This window comes from Brachycentrus maculatus, unplaced genomic scaffold, assembly GCF_059751285.1.
Source record: "Brachycentrus maculatus isolate JH-2025_06_01 unplaced genomic scaffold, ASM5975128v1 h1tg000440l, whole genome shotgun sequence".
Classification (NCBI taxonomy): domain Eukaryota; kingdom Metazoa; phylum Arthropoda; class Insecta; order Trichoptera; family Brachycentridae; genus Brachycentrus; species Brachycentrus maculatus.
This window is the reverse complement of record NW_028281188.1, coordinates 600,968-620,641: the sequence shown is the minus strand read 5'-3', so window position 1 is coordinate 620,641 and position 19,674 is coordinate 600,968. Positions and strand designations below refer to the sequence as shown.

General features: G+C 33.3%; 1 protein-coding gene across 1 annotated transcript; it reads left to right on the top strand.

Moving 5' to 3' along the window:
- Nucleotides 1-1,256: 1,256 nt before the first annotated feature.
- Nucleotides 1,257-18,469, top strand: LOC148302565 (uncharacterized). Its single transcript, XM_088271412.1, has 4 exons — nucleotides 1,257-1,585; nucleotides 3,553-3,665; nucleotides 14,774-14,944; nucleotides 16,306-18,469. Exons 2-4 carry the CDS (start codon nucleotides 3,584-3,586, stop codon nucleotides 16,410-16,412), a joined length of 360 nt encoding a protein of 119 aa, XP_088127538.1. The 5' UTR covers nucleotides 1,257-1,585; nucleotides 3,553-3,583; the 3' UTR covers nucleotides 16,413-18,469.
- The last annotated feature ends 1,205 nt before the right edge of the window (nucleotides 18,470-19,674 follow it).

Genomic DNA, 19,674 nt, shown 5'->3' with positions numbered 1-19,674 from the left:
TTTCAGGGCTGTCCACATCACGGCCCGCGGCTTATATATGAACGACCCGAGACCGCTTTACCGCAAAAACGAACATGTTATTTTTCCAAAATCTGTACACAAATAATAAAATAATTTTCCTTCTAGGATATTATTTTTATTTTATGGCATCCCAAAAAAATTTATGAAATATTTATTTAAATTTATTATAAAAATAATAAGCATCCATGTAATTTTCTTTTTTCTTTCAAAAGTTAAAATCTTTGTTTCTACGACCCTCCAAAGTTTTTGATATTTGGTTTGAACCCAAGATTGTTTCTATTTTTCTGAAAAACGGTCCATTTTTTACGCCAGGAGATTTAATTTTTTTTATTAAAACATAGATTCAGTATTGACAAAATAAGTTTTTCTTCGAAAAAAAGGAACAGTCGGAAGGTACAAAAAGGGTTATTGAAAGGCAAAATGTAAAAAGATTTAAAATGTTTTTTCAGTATCTAAAAAATACAAATTCCAATGAATTATCCAAAAAAAAATGGGCGTGAAAAGACGTGTGGCTCCTCGTGCAGCAGTTCGCTGATTAAATCTATGTTTGCGAGTAAAGTCGTATTACTTAAATCGTAACTTTATTTCCTCTAAATCCAGGTAACATTTTACGTAAATGATTTTTTTCTTAAAACATCGTTTTCGCATTGAAGAAATAAGTTTTTCTTCAAAATAATAATATCGTTCTGAAATGTAAAAAATATAAATATATATTTCTACAAAAAATATATATATATAAAAATATAATACTTGTATACATAATAATAAATAATAAAACCCTTATCCGCACCCCAATGGTGCATAGGGCACTGTGTCATATAAACGCAGTGTTATCTTGATCGTTTACACATGAAGGAAAGGTGATCAGCCCTCCGCTTCAGGTACCAGTCTATGGTAATATTGAATAAATATTACAGTGAAAAAATCACTTATATTTTATTTCACCCCCTTGGGAATCGAACCCGGGACCTCCAGAACGGTAGCCGAGCGTGCTGACCATTACACTACGGAGGCGTATACATATATTCTAAAAAAACAAAGAAAGTCTCAAATATTAATAATCCATTTAAAAAAAATCAAGCATAAGAACACGCCGAGTCCTGAGCGCGACTCTGCGCAATCTGATTTGAACGATGATTTTTTTTTATCTTTCAAGCTCTAATCACGTCACGTTGTACAATATTGTCTATTGTTATTTATTCTTTTCTATTTTCATATTTTGTCGCTGGTTTTTCGTTCCGATTCTCTCCGTTGTTTGTGACGTTGTGACAGGTTCGATATCAAATTGGATTTTTATAGTAATTTACTATCGAGTCGGAATTTTATCTAGAAATTAATTAACCGCAGGAGTTATCAGTCGGTCTTTTGTATTCGCCGCTCACGTTTACTCAACGAGTGGTTATCATGTGAGCCGGCGGGCGAAAATGTTCAGAGGTGTGAAATAAGAAATAATATTCGAGATTACTGGGATTAAACGAAAAACATTAAATAAATGCTCGGTCCTCCATTGAATTTCGGATTATTTCAGCCTTGCCGCTGCTGAAATTCTCATCTTCCGAGTGTTGTAAGTTATGTTTATTTAACTTCGTATTTAAGTACAGGATTTTTTTCTAATTATTTATATTTTGACTGCACGCCTTTCCACGATGTTCAGTCAATCAGCATGGTAAATTATTTAGTTTCTTTTGTTATTATTTTTATGTAGGGGAAGCGAGGCAAAAGTGTTACTCACAAGGCAAAAAAATACCCAGTTTTATTTCAACAATGTTACACTTTAGTTAAAAGCCCTTGAAAATATTTTATTTTACACTGTAATTTCACATCCATTTTTATTATTAATGTTTAGTTTATCATGCTTTACGCCCATATTTGTAACGTGCACTTGTTCCGGGATTGAACAAATATTATTCATCAATGAAATATACCATTAAAATAAAATAAAAAATGATTTCATACACAGTTTATTGCAAATGCATTACAAATAAAATTAAACATCATTGCTATCGTTTTCTCCCAATGAAAAACATATAAATACAGCCAAACTTCCATATTGCAAAGTTGGTTAACTGCGCTAAAAATGTTTGTTACATAGAAAATTTTGAGAACAATAACCCGCTGATAATATTAAGCAGAAGAAAAAATAAAATGGGATACAGTGGAACTTCGGAAGTCCAAACAAGATTTTGTAGAAAAATATTTAAACGAAAACATTTAAAAAACACGTAACGATTGAAGAAAACATTTATTACATAAAATTATTATATAAATAACCTAAAGTTCTGGCTCCGTGGTGTAATGCTTAGCGTGTTTAGCTTACATGCTGGAGGTCCTTAGTTCGACGAGAATTGAGAGTGAAATTTCAAGTAAGTGTCACATTTGTTAGGCACATTTTGTTACATGAGAGAAAAGAATAACGTAGAGAGAAGGAAAAAGAGAATTACATATCGCTCACTCCTTTCAACAACGTCACATATCGAAAAACTTGATTTTTCAGGAGATCGTTTTTTTAAAGTTTAAGAATGTAATGAAATGTATTTAAAATAAAAATCAAGCCACTTAATGAACTTTTTACTGTGCAACAGACCTTTTTAGGTGATCCATATCACCAGATTGGTGATTTTATTTGATCCAGTGCCCTATGCACCATCGAGCGCGGATGAGGGTTTAAAAAACAATTGAAATAATAAACAATAGAAACTTATGAGAGATGTAAAAAAATCTTTGCATTTATTGAGAAAATCTGACATTATTTTGCTGTTTTTTGGACAACATTTTTCACCTGAAGGGTTTTTCTCCGCTTGAAAAATGTTTAGTATATTTAAAAATATAATTAAACAATACCTTTTCTTCAAAATTCAAAAACAACACTTTCTGCCCTGTAGCGGGTAAATATTAAGTTAAAAATATGCCTCTTTTGCTGGGATATAGTACATTTTCTGGGCATTCCGTAAACATGCACAACTGAAAATTGTCGATTTTTGATATATGACGTTGTTGAAAGGAATGAGGATGTTAAAAAGAGTCGCACATGCGCGCATTATAGATGTACATGTCAGATGCTATATATGAACAGTACGGTCCACACATTGTGTAAGTCATTGTTGCGCAAAGTGTGTGCCGCGGCACATTGGTGTACCATGGTGATTATTTGGTGGGCCGCGGAAAAACTCTGATTTCGTGAAAATAACACAATTGCTTCGAATTTTGATTGCCTTCGCTCAGTTAAGTAGGCTCACATTTGGCATTTAACATAATATGTTATATATGTTACCATAATATGGTAAATATGCACCTCTGAAATTTCTTAATTCGATAGGTGTGGTGTACCTTGAATAGAAAAAGTTTGCTGAACACTGGTGTAAGTAATTGCGTTTTGTTATTATTTACGTTTTTTTTCTATTATCCCGTCATTTGACTAGTTTTACTAGAAATGCATTTTATTTATGGTTTGATGAATAAGAGAATGTGTAACACTGTTGACTCACTTTCCCCTTGTTGATGAAACGTAAATATTGTCTCTTGTTGGCCCAGTTAGCGCAGGTTGCGATTCCCTAGGGGTAAAATGTCCTCCAAAACGTCTGAAATAAAGGCAGGCCGCATTCACAAGCCCTCGGAATCCTGCAAACGTCTCAAGCAGCGATCAGGTAGGGGGGCATGCCCACTATGCATCCTGGGGAGCCACTCCTCCCGCCTTGCGCATTGTGCCTTGTGCCTTGTACCTTGTCCGACACCATTCCTTCATTAACCTTCCCCTCCCGGTGATATGTATTTTCTAGACCTCCACTTTAAAAATGAGAATATCAATATAAAATATAATAAATACGGGCTCACAATTTTTGTATTACTCCGTAATATTATCATGTATTACATTAAAGTATTATAGTATAAAGTTATTAGTTTTCAGCGACGGAAATAAATAATTTAAGAATAAATCGGGATTAAAATCACCAATACACAAACGTTTCTGCGTGTGTGCGTGTGGCGCGCATGTCGTAATGTGTTTACTTCGCCAGTAGTGCGCAGATCGTCTTACGCGGCGATTGTGTCGCTACGCCAGCTATTGCGGTTAATTGCGATGTATTTTTTTTTCTCATTTTCAGATAATTACCAGAGCTAACATGACAAAATTGTGACATTTCAATTTCAACTATGGTCAATAGAAGCAACATTTTTCCCGTTTTTAAACCACATTTTCATATGGTGTACAAAATACATATCACCGGTGCACGCGGAAGTTGGTAGGGGAAAGGTTAATAATTCAAATGGTGTTGATTTTGTAGAACTCCACTTTAAATCGGGAACTCGAGCATTTGAAATTGACGGCTCGGAAGTCTACGTATTTTATTCGCTCTTTTCTGACAATTCCTTTGCCTTTTTTACGTCCAATTTACTTTTCGTTGACAATCACTTTGCCCACTTTACTTTTTGTCAACAATCGTTTATTTTCTTTAGGTCTACTTAACTTTTTGTCGATAATCATTTTGCTTTCTTTAGGTCTACTTAGCTTTTTGTTGACAATCGTACTGCTTTCTTTAGGTCCACTCAACTTTTTGTTGACAATCGTTTTGCTTTCTTTAGGTCCAATTCACTTTTTGTTGACAATCAACTGCTTTCTTCAGATCCACTCAACTTTTTGTTGACAATCGTACTGCTTTCTTTAAGTCCACTCAACTTTTTGTTGACAATCGTTTTGCTTTCTTTAGGTCCAATTCACTTTTTGTTTGCAATCGTTTATTAATGATTTTTTCACTCTAATATTTATTCAATATAACCGTGGACTGGTACCTGAAGTGGAGGGCTGATCACCTTTCCTTCTTGTATAACGATTGAGATAACACTGCATTTATATAATCCAGTGCCCTATGCACCATTGAGCGCGGATGAGGGTTTAAAAAACAATTGAAATAATAAACAATAGAAATTTATGAGAGATGTAAAAAAAATCATTGCATTTATTGAGAAAATCTGACAATATTTTGCTGTTTTTTGGACAACTTTTTGTGTTGTTGGTCTCACGTAAAAATATGTTTATAAATTATCTCACACTCGCGGTGATGTCGCAATAAGTCAATAGTATCGTCTCGGTTTTTTCTTCGCAGATCGGTATTCCGGGCCGTAGGGTGATGAGGATAGATGTTGAGGCCGGTATTCCGGCCAGTAGGGTATATGCGTTACTAAATAAAGCCGGTTTACCGCCCTCTAGGGTTCTAAGAGTTAATAACGACACGTGATGAGGATTTCTTTTATTTTTATTTTCCTGTTCAGCCCTTGAATAAAACACGTGGACTGGTCAGTCTTCTATCTCAACATTTTATGTTCCCGATTTAAATACCATTCTTTGTTTTACTTCTTTTTATTTTCTAACATTTTAAAATGTAGTGGTTGTAGCTCAAAACGTAGACTAGTATCGCTGCACGTTGTTGGATATCCGTAATTAATAGCAAGGGCTTTTAGAATTAATGTGAATGCATTTTTTTATTGATTTATTTGCACTTGTTTTGGTTGTATAAAGATTTTTAAATTGTGTATATATCTTTTGATCCCTTTCATAAAATACCCATTTGCAGTGCCTTCTAGATAGATGATAAGTATCAAACCAATGGTAATTTTTACCAAGCAATTTTAAAGCTATCATAAATTTACCAACATAATAATGTAATTTATTATTATTATTTTTATAAAAAAAAGAGAAATATTTGTGTTTTTATTATTTTTGTCCGCCTCCGTAGTGTAATGGTCAGCACGCTCGACTACCGTTCTGGAGGTCCCGGGCTCAATTCCCAAGGGGGGTAAAATAAATATAAGTGATTTTTTCACTGTCATATTTATTCAATATTACCCTGGACTGGTACCTGAAGCGGAGGGCTGATCACCTTTCCTTCATGTGTAAACGATCAAGATAACACTGCGTTTATATAACGCAGTGCCCTATGCACCATTGGGGTGCGGATAAGGGTTTTATTATTATTATTATTTTATTATTTACAGAAATATTTCAATTTCATACTATTTCTGTGAGCCTAAGCGGCTCATTATTAGAAATAGGTATCAAACTGTGGTAGAGTGGCTTGGAACTGAGAAACTCTGACTTAAGAGTCCGCGACACTAACCACGGGACCGAAACCCGACACAATGTCAAATATTTACCCCCACTTAGGAGTTATATAAAAAAAAAAGAAATCTTAAAAGAATAATCTAAGAAGAATATGGAAGTCTGGGTATTTATAGGCCTTATGCCCTGTCATAGGCTGGTTTAGTGATCACTTTACACACATGCAATATTCAACATTCTACCCATGATTGACAACCACACTACTAAAATTTTTGGAACTTCTACATATATCATTAATCTCATGACGCTGTTAATGATAAATGTAGGAGTTACAAAAATTGAGTAGTGTGGCTGTCAATCATGGGTAGGTGAATGTGCAAGTGTGTAAAGTGATCACTTAACGAGCCAAAAGTAAATAATCAGTAAGGAAAACCCTGCAAACACCCAGACTTACATATTCTTCTTCATCTATGTTGAGATGTCAAAAATGTAAAAAAGTGATAATAAGTATGTAATAAAATACCTAGGTACCTACCTATACATTTTATTAAGTACCTACAAATAGTACCTACATAAAACAGTTCTACCACCAGATGTCGCATGCGTCGCACAGAATTAAACAAAAGAGATCCGATAGAAAAAATATAATATAATATATATATATATATATATATATATATATATATATATAAATATATATATATATATATATATATATATATATATTTTTTTTTTAATGTATTAATTTTAAATCAAACACAGATTTTTTGAGTCTACTAAGTTAATCTGTGTTATGTTAAAAATGATGTTAAAAATCTGTGTTTGATTTAAAATTAATACATAATTTAAAATGGAGTTCTACAAATTAAACGCCAAGTCAATAAATATAATATTATTAACTGTCAGAATCAGATAGATATAAAAATCATTGTAAAGATTAATTGAGAATAAACTTTTGTTGTCGTTTCTTTAATTACAAAGCAACACATTGTTTATTTTATTATTATACACCCACTTTACATATTATTTACACCCAATTTACAAAAGAAAAATATTACCACGTTATAAGTATAATCCAGATTTGTGAACAAGTATTTGGTAAGGAATATAAATATGATAGAGAAGGCACTGGTTACACTTTTCATTTGTTCCAAAATAACATATTTTACAATGTTCATCAAACATGGTAGGGACTTTTTTCATCTTGCGTAAATTGTTCCTCTTTTTTTTTTCCCACCTCAGAGCATGTAGGGTGCCACTTTGTGAATGTAAAATTCACACCCTTTCCTCCCAATTAGTCTGTTATATCGAGGTTTTACTGTACCTATTCCATCATCAGGGCACTAGAAATATTGCACAGGACATCCATCATAGATCGGGAAGTATTGGGAGCACTCATATTGGAATAATTCATTCACTAACTACTATTTTGTATGTTCAAACAGACGTATGATTTTATGCGCTATTATTTATGAAATTATTATATTATTATGACCTCAAACTACGGATAAGCAGTGTATATGTTACACAAGCTTATACAATTATGGCCATGCTAACCAGAGTGCACTTTTCCTATCCACTGTTTCTTCCCCACTTCCTTTCCCATATGGCACTTTGAACTCTTTTACTTTCTTATCTGTATCCCATAAAATATTTTTAGATTTTTTTTTGTGTTTTACCCATGGCATTAAACAAAGTTTGTGTGACATCGTAATGGCGCTGTCAAAGAAAACCCATGAACTTTATAAAATAAAACTACAACTAAAACAATTTTTTATTGGTATTTTTCTCAACCTTGTCACCATCAGGGTTGAACATGGACTCTAAAACATCTTGACACTTGAATGAAACAAGGTAATTTTGATATAAAACAAGTTTACTGGTGTAATTTTTTTTATTCAAATAAATATGTTGATTATAGCATTGGCTAAGATATTTTTTTTTAAAAACTGAAAAAAAAAATAATAAACTCTTCCCAGATACAGTTTTGTCCGCAGAAACTCTCTCCCGGACAGGTTTAGATACATCGACTCCAGAGTTAGTATTTATGTTTTTAATTTAAGTTTTACTTAGTAAATACCACTATTTCTTAAAATCTATTGTGATTAATTAAAAATGGATAGATTTTACCTCAAAGTGACTGCCGAATCAATCAATGAAATTAATTCATTCAAACCCTTATCCGCACCCCAATGGTGCATAGGACACTGCATCACATAAACGCAGTGTTATCTTGATCGTTAACACATGAAGCAAAGGTGATCAGCCCTCCGCTTCAGGTACCAGTCCAGGGTAATATTAAATAAATATTAGAGTGAAAAAATCACTTAAATTTATTCGACCCCCCCTGGAAATCGAACCCGGGACCTCCAGAACGGTAGCCGAGAGTGCTGACTATTACACTACGGAGGCGGACATGAAATTAATTATGTGTTATAAATTCGCATAAACCTTATAAAATAAAACTAGAACTTTGTTTTTAACCACTTAAAAACAATGGCTAAAATCAAAGTTCTAGTTTTATTTTGTAAAGTTTATAAAATGTGCCACAAAGTATCTGCATAAAAAACATTATTATTCTTGTATTAGTGTAATATTAAACCGACTGGCAAGTGTAACGACACCTTCTCATTTGAGATAATAATACGAATATAGTGATTCTGCATCACAGGCCTTCTGCGCTCACAGCAGAGCGGTATTGTGTCTGCAACTTTATTTCCTGCTCCGAATCTAATTACTCGTCCATTTGAAATTATAATTAATGCATACATTACTAATTGCCTCTGTTTTGTAACGGCGTTCTGAATAATCATTTTTGTGTGAATCGGTCTTGAGAAACGCCGTGTAATAAAAAATAATTGACTGTCAAGAAGTGTGGGTGAAAGATTCTAGGATGTGTTAATACTGTAATGCTAAAATAGTGCAATTGTGAGATTTTTTTTCCTTTGCTGAAACATTTCAGTCTCTGCATCGATGCGTTGTTATTCGAATGCACATATTTGAATTTATTCAAATCAATTGTGAATTGGTTTAAGTGTTTTGTTTTGCAACACTCAGGGACGTGGTAAGAATACCTTTTAATAATTATTCTTCTAACCCTTATCTGCACCCTCCGATGGTGTATAGGGCACTGCATCACATCGCTCAACTGGTGCAATAATGACGTAACTACACTTTTTTTTTAAAACAAGTTAAATATGTCAAAATGTGCAGAAAGACTATTTACAGTACCAAAATGCTATTCCAAACGATATCAACAGAACTCTAAATATTTGAGAACCAAATACTTCAATAACCTTCCTGCAGATATAAAAATAATTGAAGACAGTAAAATGCTAAAAATGAAATGAATTATAGAGGAAATGAAAGAAATAAAAACACAAAAAATACATTACATTATCAACAAAGTAAGTCCCTCTCCAAGCACAAGAGCTTAGTCTCTTTATTGGAGAGAACTGCGTTATTAATTTTAGGGTTGTAAAAATAGAATTGTCTAGAAAATTGATAACAATAAATAATTTATATTTGAAGCACTTACTTTATGATTTTCCATTTTATAATTAAAATGTATCTTTGTTTTAAAATCACTATAAATTTTCACTGATTTTTTCACTCTAATATTTATTTAATATTACCCTGGACTGGTACCTGAAGCGGAGGGCTGATCACCTTTTCTTTGTGTGTTAACGATCAAGATAATACTGCGTTTATATGATACAGTGCCCTATGCACCATTGGGGTGCGGATAAGGCTTCGAATTAATAAATTTATAGTGATTTTAAAACAAAGTTACATTTTAATTATAAAATGTATAACAGAAACTTTTGTAACCATATTAAATAAAAAATATACATATGTCTGTGTATGTATGTGTGATTGTGCATAAATATGCTAAACCCCGAGTCATTACGGAAGGAGAACAATGTCATATCAAATTATAATAAGACGCTCTGAGTGTCCATTGTTGATTCCACGAAATCAAAACAAAACAAAGTCGTATTCAGACACCGGTCTAATCAAAATGCTAAGTAATCGTTACGTGACAACAGAGAAGTGCATCCGAGATTGCACGGTCAGCTAAGTTAAATTTACAAGGTTTTGCCGCATTTGCTGCACAAAATGGGTCACGTCCATTTGAAATGGGGATATTGAATAACACTTATCATGTGATATACTGATTTGGTGAATTTGAATCCGACAATACGACAATAAAAGATGCGATATTACCCTTATTATGAAATATGAATCATTTTTATGGACATTTTAATAACAATAGTATTATATTTAAAATAATCAAATCAGCGCATTTAAATCAGTCTGCATTCACTCTTGGTAGTGCAATTACAATATTTTTTATAGCTATCATTTATCACTTATTTTATTAAATCATATTTTTAAATTTGCAATATTCGATCTGCAGGTAAGTTACAAACCATTTAGATTATAAATTATCCTTATATCTCAACATAGATGAAGAATAATATGGATTATTTCGCCTCCGTGTAATTTATAAACAAGATAATGCTACGTCAATATGATGCAGTTGCCCTATGCATTTTTTTAAAATTACCTAACGTCCTAGTGACTAGAAATCTAGCTACGGCTTATGCAACACCGCTTATCATGACCCTACTCAGGCTTCAACTTTTTAAGTTTCATAGCCTATGCCTACTCGTGAGTGGATTTACTCTTTATGTTACTATAAGTATAAGTCTTTAAGTTACTATAATTTCATGTAATTCATGAGTGAAAATTCTAGGCAAAAACACTCGCTATTTCGCTAGAGGCATGAGTTTATTAGCCCTATGCATCGCAGGGCTCAGATAAAAGTTAAAGAATTATGATTCTTTAACTTTTATCTGAGCCCTGCGATGCATAGGGCTAATAAACTACGTTTCCTACAATCTTTATATGTCATTATTTATAGATTTGGCGTTTAATTTGTAGAACTCCATTTGAATTTATAAATTAAATATTAAAATCAAATACTGATTTTGAGAATCTACGAAACTGTATTTTATTGTTAAAAACACATTCAACTAAAATTTGTGACTAGTTAGTGAATTAATTTATAGATTTGGCATTTAATTTGTAGAACTCCATTTGAATTTATATATTAAATATTAAAATCAAACATTGATTTTTAGAATCTACAAAATTGTATTTTATTGTTAAAAACACATTTAGCTAAAATTTGTGACAATTGTTTCGCCTTGGCATTTTCAAACAAAATGTGCACAATTTGCTCTTTCAGGCTGTTTCAGTAGTTTCCCCTCAATTTAGATCCGCGAGTGCTTGCATCTTTATCAGTTATTTTTAATTATATTCTCGCCATATTGTTATTTGAAAAGTATAATATCATTTGTTTTTTTTCATAAAAATAATTATTGTAAATATGTGTTTCCATATTTTGGGTTAAATAAATACACTGCTTTGTCTTAACATCTGTGACATTGCTTCCGAGAATTTCATCATTTGGACCAACTTTCACAAAGATTTTTTTCCAGTTCTTGTACTTATAATTATTAAGCAGCATACAATTATTATGATTAATGTATTGCTTTAATTTGCATTCACGGTATAGTAGTTAGTGCGTTTGGTCGACGTATATGGTTCCGTCTTCGACTCCCGTGGGATCAATTAAAATACAATTGACAAAAAAATTTCTAACCACTCATTGATAGTTTAGTCTATCGGGTTCGAGATGTATCCATCCTTGGTCAGGACCATCGCTACACCAGCAACACTACACTAATACCTTAGCACTATTCACATTTAAAAAAAATATATTCATATTTTCTATGCATCCTTAAACACTTGATAAAAATATTTGAGCATAATTTCATTGATTCAGCAGTCACTTTGTACTAATATCTTTCCATTTTTCATTTATGTTTTACTGGGTAAATATCACTATTTCTTAAAATCTATTGTGACATGTGTTTCAATGCATTCCGCATCATTTTCAAACACCGTGTCACAAGAGATTTGAAAAAATAGTGGTATTTACCGAGTAAAACTTGGATTAAAAATATTTTGGGCAATTTTCTATAGCACCGCATTTTGGATACACTGATCTTCTTTGTGGTAGCTTGGGCAAGAGTCCAATGGATTTGGGCTCTAGAAAAGAACTGAAAAGATAAAGCATCGTATTCATGCGTAGGCAAAGATAGAGGTCCAAGTTATATTACCAAGAAGGTCACCCATTTAGTTGAACTAGTTTCTCGCCATTTCTCATTTAGTCGGGAGACTTTGATCTCTCGGGAATGGTCCCACCCTGCTTTTTAAATTGATGTACCTCTTCTTTTACATTCACTCCCGTTTTGAGGAGCATAATTGTCAATTGTCAAGTTTCTATTAAGACATTGTTTGCGGGAAACGCTTAAAAGTGTCTTTTACATACTGTTGGTAGAGAGCGGGAGATGCTTGTAAGACAGTCTGTTACCCAACCCTCAGTACTAATCATCCATAAGTAATGGATGATTAGTACTGAGGGTTGGGTAACAGACTGTCTGGGTATAATTAGGTTCGGGGTTGATGAACAAAATCACCTGACAACAATTTGTTATAATCGCATTTCTCGATCAAACCCAAACTAAAATTCATCAGACGCATGCTTGACGGTGAGTTTGACGCCTTGTCCTTAGCACGAGGTGGCAATAAGTTACAATGGTCAGACGTAACCTTGCCCGTAGGCAGGATGTGCTGAACAGTTAGGGTGCCGCCACAATTGGATGCGATACAGAGGCGCTATGCGTCAAATTTAACTCAGAAATACCCACAATCCAGAAATTGTCTTATCCTAAAATCCTCCGCTTGTTAAAATAAGATTATTTTATCATTTTAGAGTGTTTTTATGGTAATTTTTAAATTATTTGATTAATACCGCATGATTTAATGAGAATGTAGTTACTGTATGACCCAGTTGTGTTTGCTATAGTGTAACGACTGCCCCCAAAAAACTGTTATTCACAAAATATGTAGTGCATGGTTTAAAATAAAAATTACTTTTATGTACATATGTATATATCGTATTATTTTATTTTATTTTTTTTTTAACATCTCATCAAAGATGAAGAAGAATATGGAAGTCTGGGTATTTACGGGGCTTACGACCGTCATAGGCTGGTTTAAGTGATCACTTTACACACGTGTAACATTCACCAATTCTACCCATTATTGACAACCACACTACTCAAATTCTTGGAAGTTCTATATATATGAACCAATTTAGAAACCTTGTTCATGAATCACTAAAACTTCACTAGAGACATCTATTGGTGAGATGTAAAGAAGCTTTTTATTAAGCAGAAACTCTTATATTAGTATGTGAGATCCGAATCCCGGATTATAATCACACACATGAGAAACGCCAGAAAATACCATTTTCATTTTTATTATTAAGCTTATAATTTGACCAGATAATTTATTTACAACATTTTGAGTGTGTCCAAATACTTGTTCACAAAATCTGGATTATCTCCAATTACAGGAGTTATTTTCATATTATTTTCGGATTCGGATCTCACATACTAATATAAGAGCCTATGACGGTCGTAAGCCCCGTAAATACCCAGACTTCCATATTCTTCTTCATCTTTGATGAGATGTTAAAAAATAATATGAAAATAACTCCTGTAATTGGAGATAATCCAGATTTTGTGAACAAGTATTTGGACACACTCAAAATGTTGTATATATCGTAGTTGTACAGGAGAAAGTGACCAACTAACAAAACATAAAATGTTCAGGAGGGCCATTTAGGACACTTTTGCTTGGCAAGAAAATAAACGTCAATGCATTTAGTCATTTTTAACAAGTCAATATAAATTATTAAACTCCAAGTTTAAAATCCTTTGGTATTTTGTTCGGGGCAATATTAAGCCAGTAAGATATCAAATAGTCAATGATCATGTTTTTGTAAGAAATGCACTAGGTCACTTTCTCCTGTATGACTAGGATATATTGTATTTATTATAGGTGTCTCAAGTTGAGATGAAACGTCTATCATTTTTATATAAATATGATGGAAGTCGTGAGTGAATGTAAACAAGTGTTTGAAGTATCACTTAAGCTAACCAAATGGCAGGTCGTAAAACCCTGAGATGCTCAGACTTCCATCTTCTTTCATATAAAATCGATAGATGTATAATCTCAAGTTGAGACGCTTATAATATTAATATGTCATCCGTAGGGTGAATGATAGTAGTATTTATGATACTCTTAAATTTCTTTTATTGTCGCTATTAATATTACCTGTGGAGCAGTACCAACGCACCGTTACATTGAGACATAATCTCTCATTTGGTACTTACATAAAATACTGATCATTGATCCTATATTAGTTTCACAACGTTTGAAAATTTAATATGATTTTTAACCCTTTGCAATGACGCCTAAAAACATTGTACAGATCGGAATTAGATCTGCGGTAACTTATTATTTGTATACGACCCTAATTGGTATAGTAATTAGAGTTGGGGTTGATGAAAAAACCAGCAACCAATAATGTCTTAATATATATAAAAAATTTGCACAATTTCTAGCAGGTTAATAATGGTTGGTCCGCCTTGTTATTTGGTATTTCATATCTTTTAATTCATTTTACCAAAGTTTTGACAAATGAAGTATTCGAAGTTGATGTGTGTGTACGGTATGAGAAGTTGTCTGATACTAAGGTGGGTGTGGGGTTGTTTGCAGCCCTGAAGATGATGGCAGTGATGCAGAACAAGGAGCCTGCGCTACCCACGGAGTTCCTGGTGACGGGGCGCACGGGGCGCCGCAACGCCATGCCCGACATCCTGCACACGCCGCACGCCGGCCTCACCACCGCCGGCCTGCCCGAGAGGCTGCAGCAGCTCGCCACCTCGGGTAGGTACCCCACATTGTTAGACACCAACACAGCGGTCCCGCAAAAGGCACGCTTGCCAAATTTAGTGCGCTGGTTGCGAACTGATATAAGACCATAGCAGTTATTGTAGCCGATCGAAGGGTGAGACATCTATCAACTAATTGGCGTATAATACGACTTAGTTCATAAAAAAATTATTTGAAAGAGAAGGTCTGTCAGGAAGCCTAGATGCTTCTGTATCAGATTTGGGAATGCGGTGGGACAGCTTTCAATATCAAAATAGAACATCCTAATTTAGCACTTTAATATCGACGTGCCCTACGTAAAGTGCTCTAATTACATTTTTGTCAATTTTGAGATATTTGGTGTACGTTATCAACAAACCGTTATCTACAAATATAAATAAACAAAATAAAATGTGTAAAATAAATTACCCCTTATTTTCAGGCGTATAAGCTACCTACATCGAATTTTCGAAATGAACTGAACTCCTAAAACGCCAGACACTTAAAGTTTTAAAACGATTTAAAACATTATTTTATCGTGTTTTTGAATGTATAATACTAGTTGAGAATTTCAGATAAAACCGTTAATTAATAAAGAAAATACGTTGAAAAAATCTTCTAAGCTCTCTCCTTAAAGTAACAGATTTGCAGATAGAGTACTTTACCTACGTAAAGTACTCTATCTGCAAATCCGTCCGAGGTCCGTCGATACAATGTTGGGTAGTAAATTGGTGGAAGATTGTCAGTAAAACATTGCCAGTTCTTTGACTTTGGTTTATTCTAAATACAAGTTACTAGGTAGCTTCTAAGTGAGAGACTACTTTCTAGGAGAGAAATCTAGAATGCCCTTGCCAGACTACGCGGGTATTCACACGATTGCGACGATGTTCTTGTCACCATTGTGTCACCCACGTTCCTTACACTTTATGATAATGAAAATGTGGTCAATAGAAGCAGAGTAAGACGGAAAACTTGGCACGATCAAGTATTTCATGTACTTAAAGGTGGTCAGGTCAGGAGTTGGAATAGTCTGTGGTATGTATGAGGAGATACGTGAATGTGGAAGGGGTGAAGACTGTTAACAAAGACAGATTGGTGAGGCGTTCAGTTCTTTGTGCCTACTCCTGCGGGGTAATGGTCATTGAGTTTTTTTATGATAATAAATAATTTTGGATAATTTGTAATACACCATTTTCTTAAAATACCTTAAGGGCACTTTACTGTGATATAATTGGGAAATAATACTGTGATATGATTGTGGAAATAATTTAGCAAACAAATAGAAAAATATATTTTTCAAATTCACTCTTTTGTCAAAAAATAAAAAACAAACGTGGATTGATTTTTAAATATAATATTATTATTTTCAAATTTAGATCCCGAAGAACAGCAGGCGGGGTCTTCTGGGGCCACCGCCACCGCCGGTCAACTAATCAAACAACCGGAGCCATCGGCCAATCAGAACCAGGCCACAAACAGTTGAATACTCCACACGTATCGAGCCGTCGGATTCCGCCCAGTGCCGCCAGTGGCCGGGGAGTCGGGATTCCACGCGGCGGCAACACCATGATAATCTCACTAGAATCAAAGTGCATTTATTAGGCCTGTCAACCAGCTCACCACAAATTTTATATTTTAGGAATATAGTGTCATCTGTTTTATATGGTAGTTTTCAGGGAAATCGTCATTCAGAAACCACAGTCAATTAGGAAACATGCAAGTTTAAATCAGTAAATAGAATATATATCCGACCTTGACATTTTCCTGCATGTTATGGAGATCTAATACCTAACTTTAAATAATATGTGATTACCATAGACACTAGAATCATCAGAAATCTCGACAATACACTTGTGCAATTCTCTTCTATATTATGATCACATCCGTGGAATTCATGAATAAAAGATTTGACAGTACAATTGTACAATCCTCTTCTATATTGTAACAATATCTATGGATTTCTAAGAAGAAAAGAATTGCAATCATCATTATTTTGTATTGATTTAATTCATGGATCATTTGTCTTTGTTGGTTTTGGATCTTAACCAATCTGCTGGAAGAATCTAACGTTTTTGAACACTGCCGTGTCTTTTATCGCTCTTTTATGATCAATTTAGTCAATGGTATTAAACCACAAACGACGATATTGTAAAAAGTAATGCCTTTAGAAATAGCAAAAATTTTTTTTTGTATAAATATGTCAATGATACAAACCAATTATTGATGAAAAATTATTTTTCTCATTCATATTTAAGTTTTAAACACTAAATAATAATAAAAACAGTTTATATTCCCCAGTTATTGACATTATAATCATTTTGGTTCAATTAATATTGATTTACAACCAAACTATGTATTTACCATATCAAAGTAATTCATTTATGTTATATTCGGTTCATGTTTAGTATATTTCTTATTCTTTAAGTGTTTGATGTGTCTGTGTGTGTATTAACTCTGTTAAATCGAATAGTAGAAACATTTAGACCAAATGTTTATCGCTAATAAAGGCAGTATTTTGATGTCATAAAAATGGATACTGTAAAATCTGTATGGGTATAATGTTGTTCACGTACAAAATAGTCAATAACTGGCGGTGTCAGCAAAACCCCCGTTCACCTTATTAACCCTTTCCGGTCCCCAAAAAAAACTTTCCACCAGGTCCTGAATAGATTAACAGTATTTCAAGAGAAACTAATTTTTTAATTTGATTAAAAAAAAAACTAAATTTCTAGTAAAAACAAGATTTATTTTTTAAACGTACATAGTAATGGCCTTATTATCTTTATTTTATATTGTTTTATTGTTAGTAGCCCGAGAATCACCAACTAAACTCATCAACAATTCTTTGACGACAGATGGCTTTTAAATTTCTTTCGATGTTCTAGTGGGCTGAATATTCTTGAATATCGGTAATAATTTCCATATTGCTAATAGCTGTTCGCGCGTGCACGGAGCGAGTGTAACTGACAGTGACTAACTGTTGAATGCGTGAGCCGAGCCAGCCCCTGAAACGACCCCCTTGTATCGCTTTCAGGTAAACAGTTACTCATTCCAATGGGCAAAAAATCATTTAACCTCTTCTCCATGTCCTGCTGTAATAGATAGGAGTGTAAAAAAATGTGAGCCTGCATTTTAACTTAATAATGCTAATGATAAAAAAATGTCTAATGACTTTCGACATGGGACCTACGAGGAAAAAAATCGAAGTCGAGTGAGAGTCGACATTGGACCGGCAAGGGTTAAATGCCAATAAGAAGAAATGTGGTTTAAGTGTGACCGAAATTGGCCGTTTCAAATCCTACCTTTTGTATCATACAAATATTTTATACTGTATCTTAATTAAGTTTGGTGTTTACAATTCTGCATGATATGTAGAAAAATATTCTGAAAATCTCACACTTCGAGTATTTGAGATTATTGAAAAGTTTTGGTGTCGTGACTAAAAATTTTTCATGTCTGTTATATTGTATAAAATGTATGTTTAAATTTTTTTTTGTATATTATAGTCTCATATTTGTATTTAGAAGAAAAGAAAGAAAATTTTCTTGATTTAATGGATGAAATTAGATTTTAAATATTTAAATTAAATTATTTCTGCTAAAAGATTGTAATATTTGTTTGACAATTCGTTTTTTATGATTTATGAAATAAATTTAAATTGAAGTCCGCATAATCAGGGTTTGTTATGAATGAAGTCCGATATTAATCAGGGTTTGTCAAAAATGAAGTCCACTAACACAGGGTCCGTTTGGAGTGGATTTTGATCAATTAAGTCGGCGGAGATTATTACTACTAGATATTACGTTGTTTGACATATTTGTGTTTTAATGATTTGCAATCTTATACAGGTGTCGCCAAAAAAAAAACTACTAAATATTGAGTATTAGAACATGGTGATGGATTGTACACACTAGTAAGTATTAACTTACATGCCCCGCTGACAGTGATAGGGACTTTGAAAGCATTAGTTATCATTTTTATCTTTGATCGTGAAAATCTTTGCACGATCGATTAAATACTGGTATGAGTTTTTTTTTAATGCATGGGTTCTAATGGAAACCGAGAGTTTCTATGCCGGACCTGGGAATATGGAGGAAGCTTTCGGAGCATTAAAATTTTTTTAACTTCAGGCACTTGTATTTGAATGTCAGTTTTTCAAAATCTTGCAGTGGCATAAATGTGTTAAAATTATTCAAGTATGATGATTTGAAAAAATCGCAAAAATAATAACTAATTGAACAAGCAACTAAATTTGTCAGAACTTGTAAATCATCGATATACATTGTAATGTATACTAATATACATTACAACATACATACAATATACAGTGTATGGCAAGCCAAGCGACAACGCTTGTGTTATTAATAGTTTGACAAGTCAACCAAATGGAATCCATTAAATCAAGAATTTTCCAAACCTTAAATGTCTCTATTCTCTCGACCTGCACAACAGACAGTTTGTCAATGTTGAAAAAATAACAATACAGCGCCCTCGAGGTGGTATTTTACGAAAGAGGCGCTGTATGAATCATTCAAAACTATTATTATCGTAAGGTTTTGTAAAATAGATATTTTCCCGCATGGTGTGATGACATACAGTGTACAGTTAATAGTGTTAAGGAACCAAACATTGTACAAATTAGTGGATTCGTTTTGTCAACAATGGTTTTTAGTAGCGCAAAATTCTATTTATTTCCATTTACCAAAGTTTAACAAGCGGTCGCTTGTACTTTTACTTATATTAAT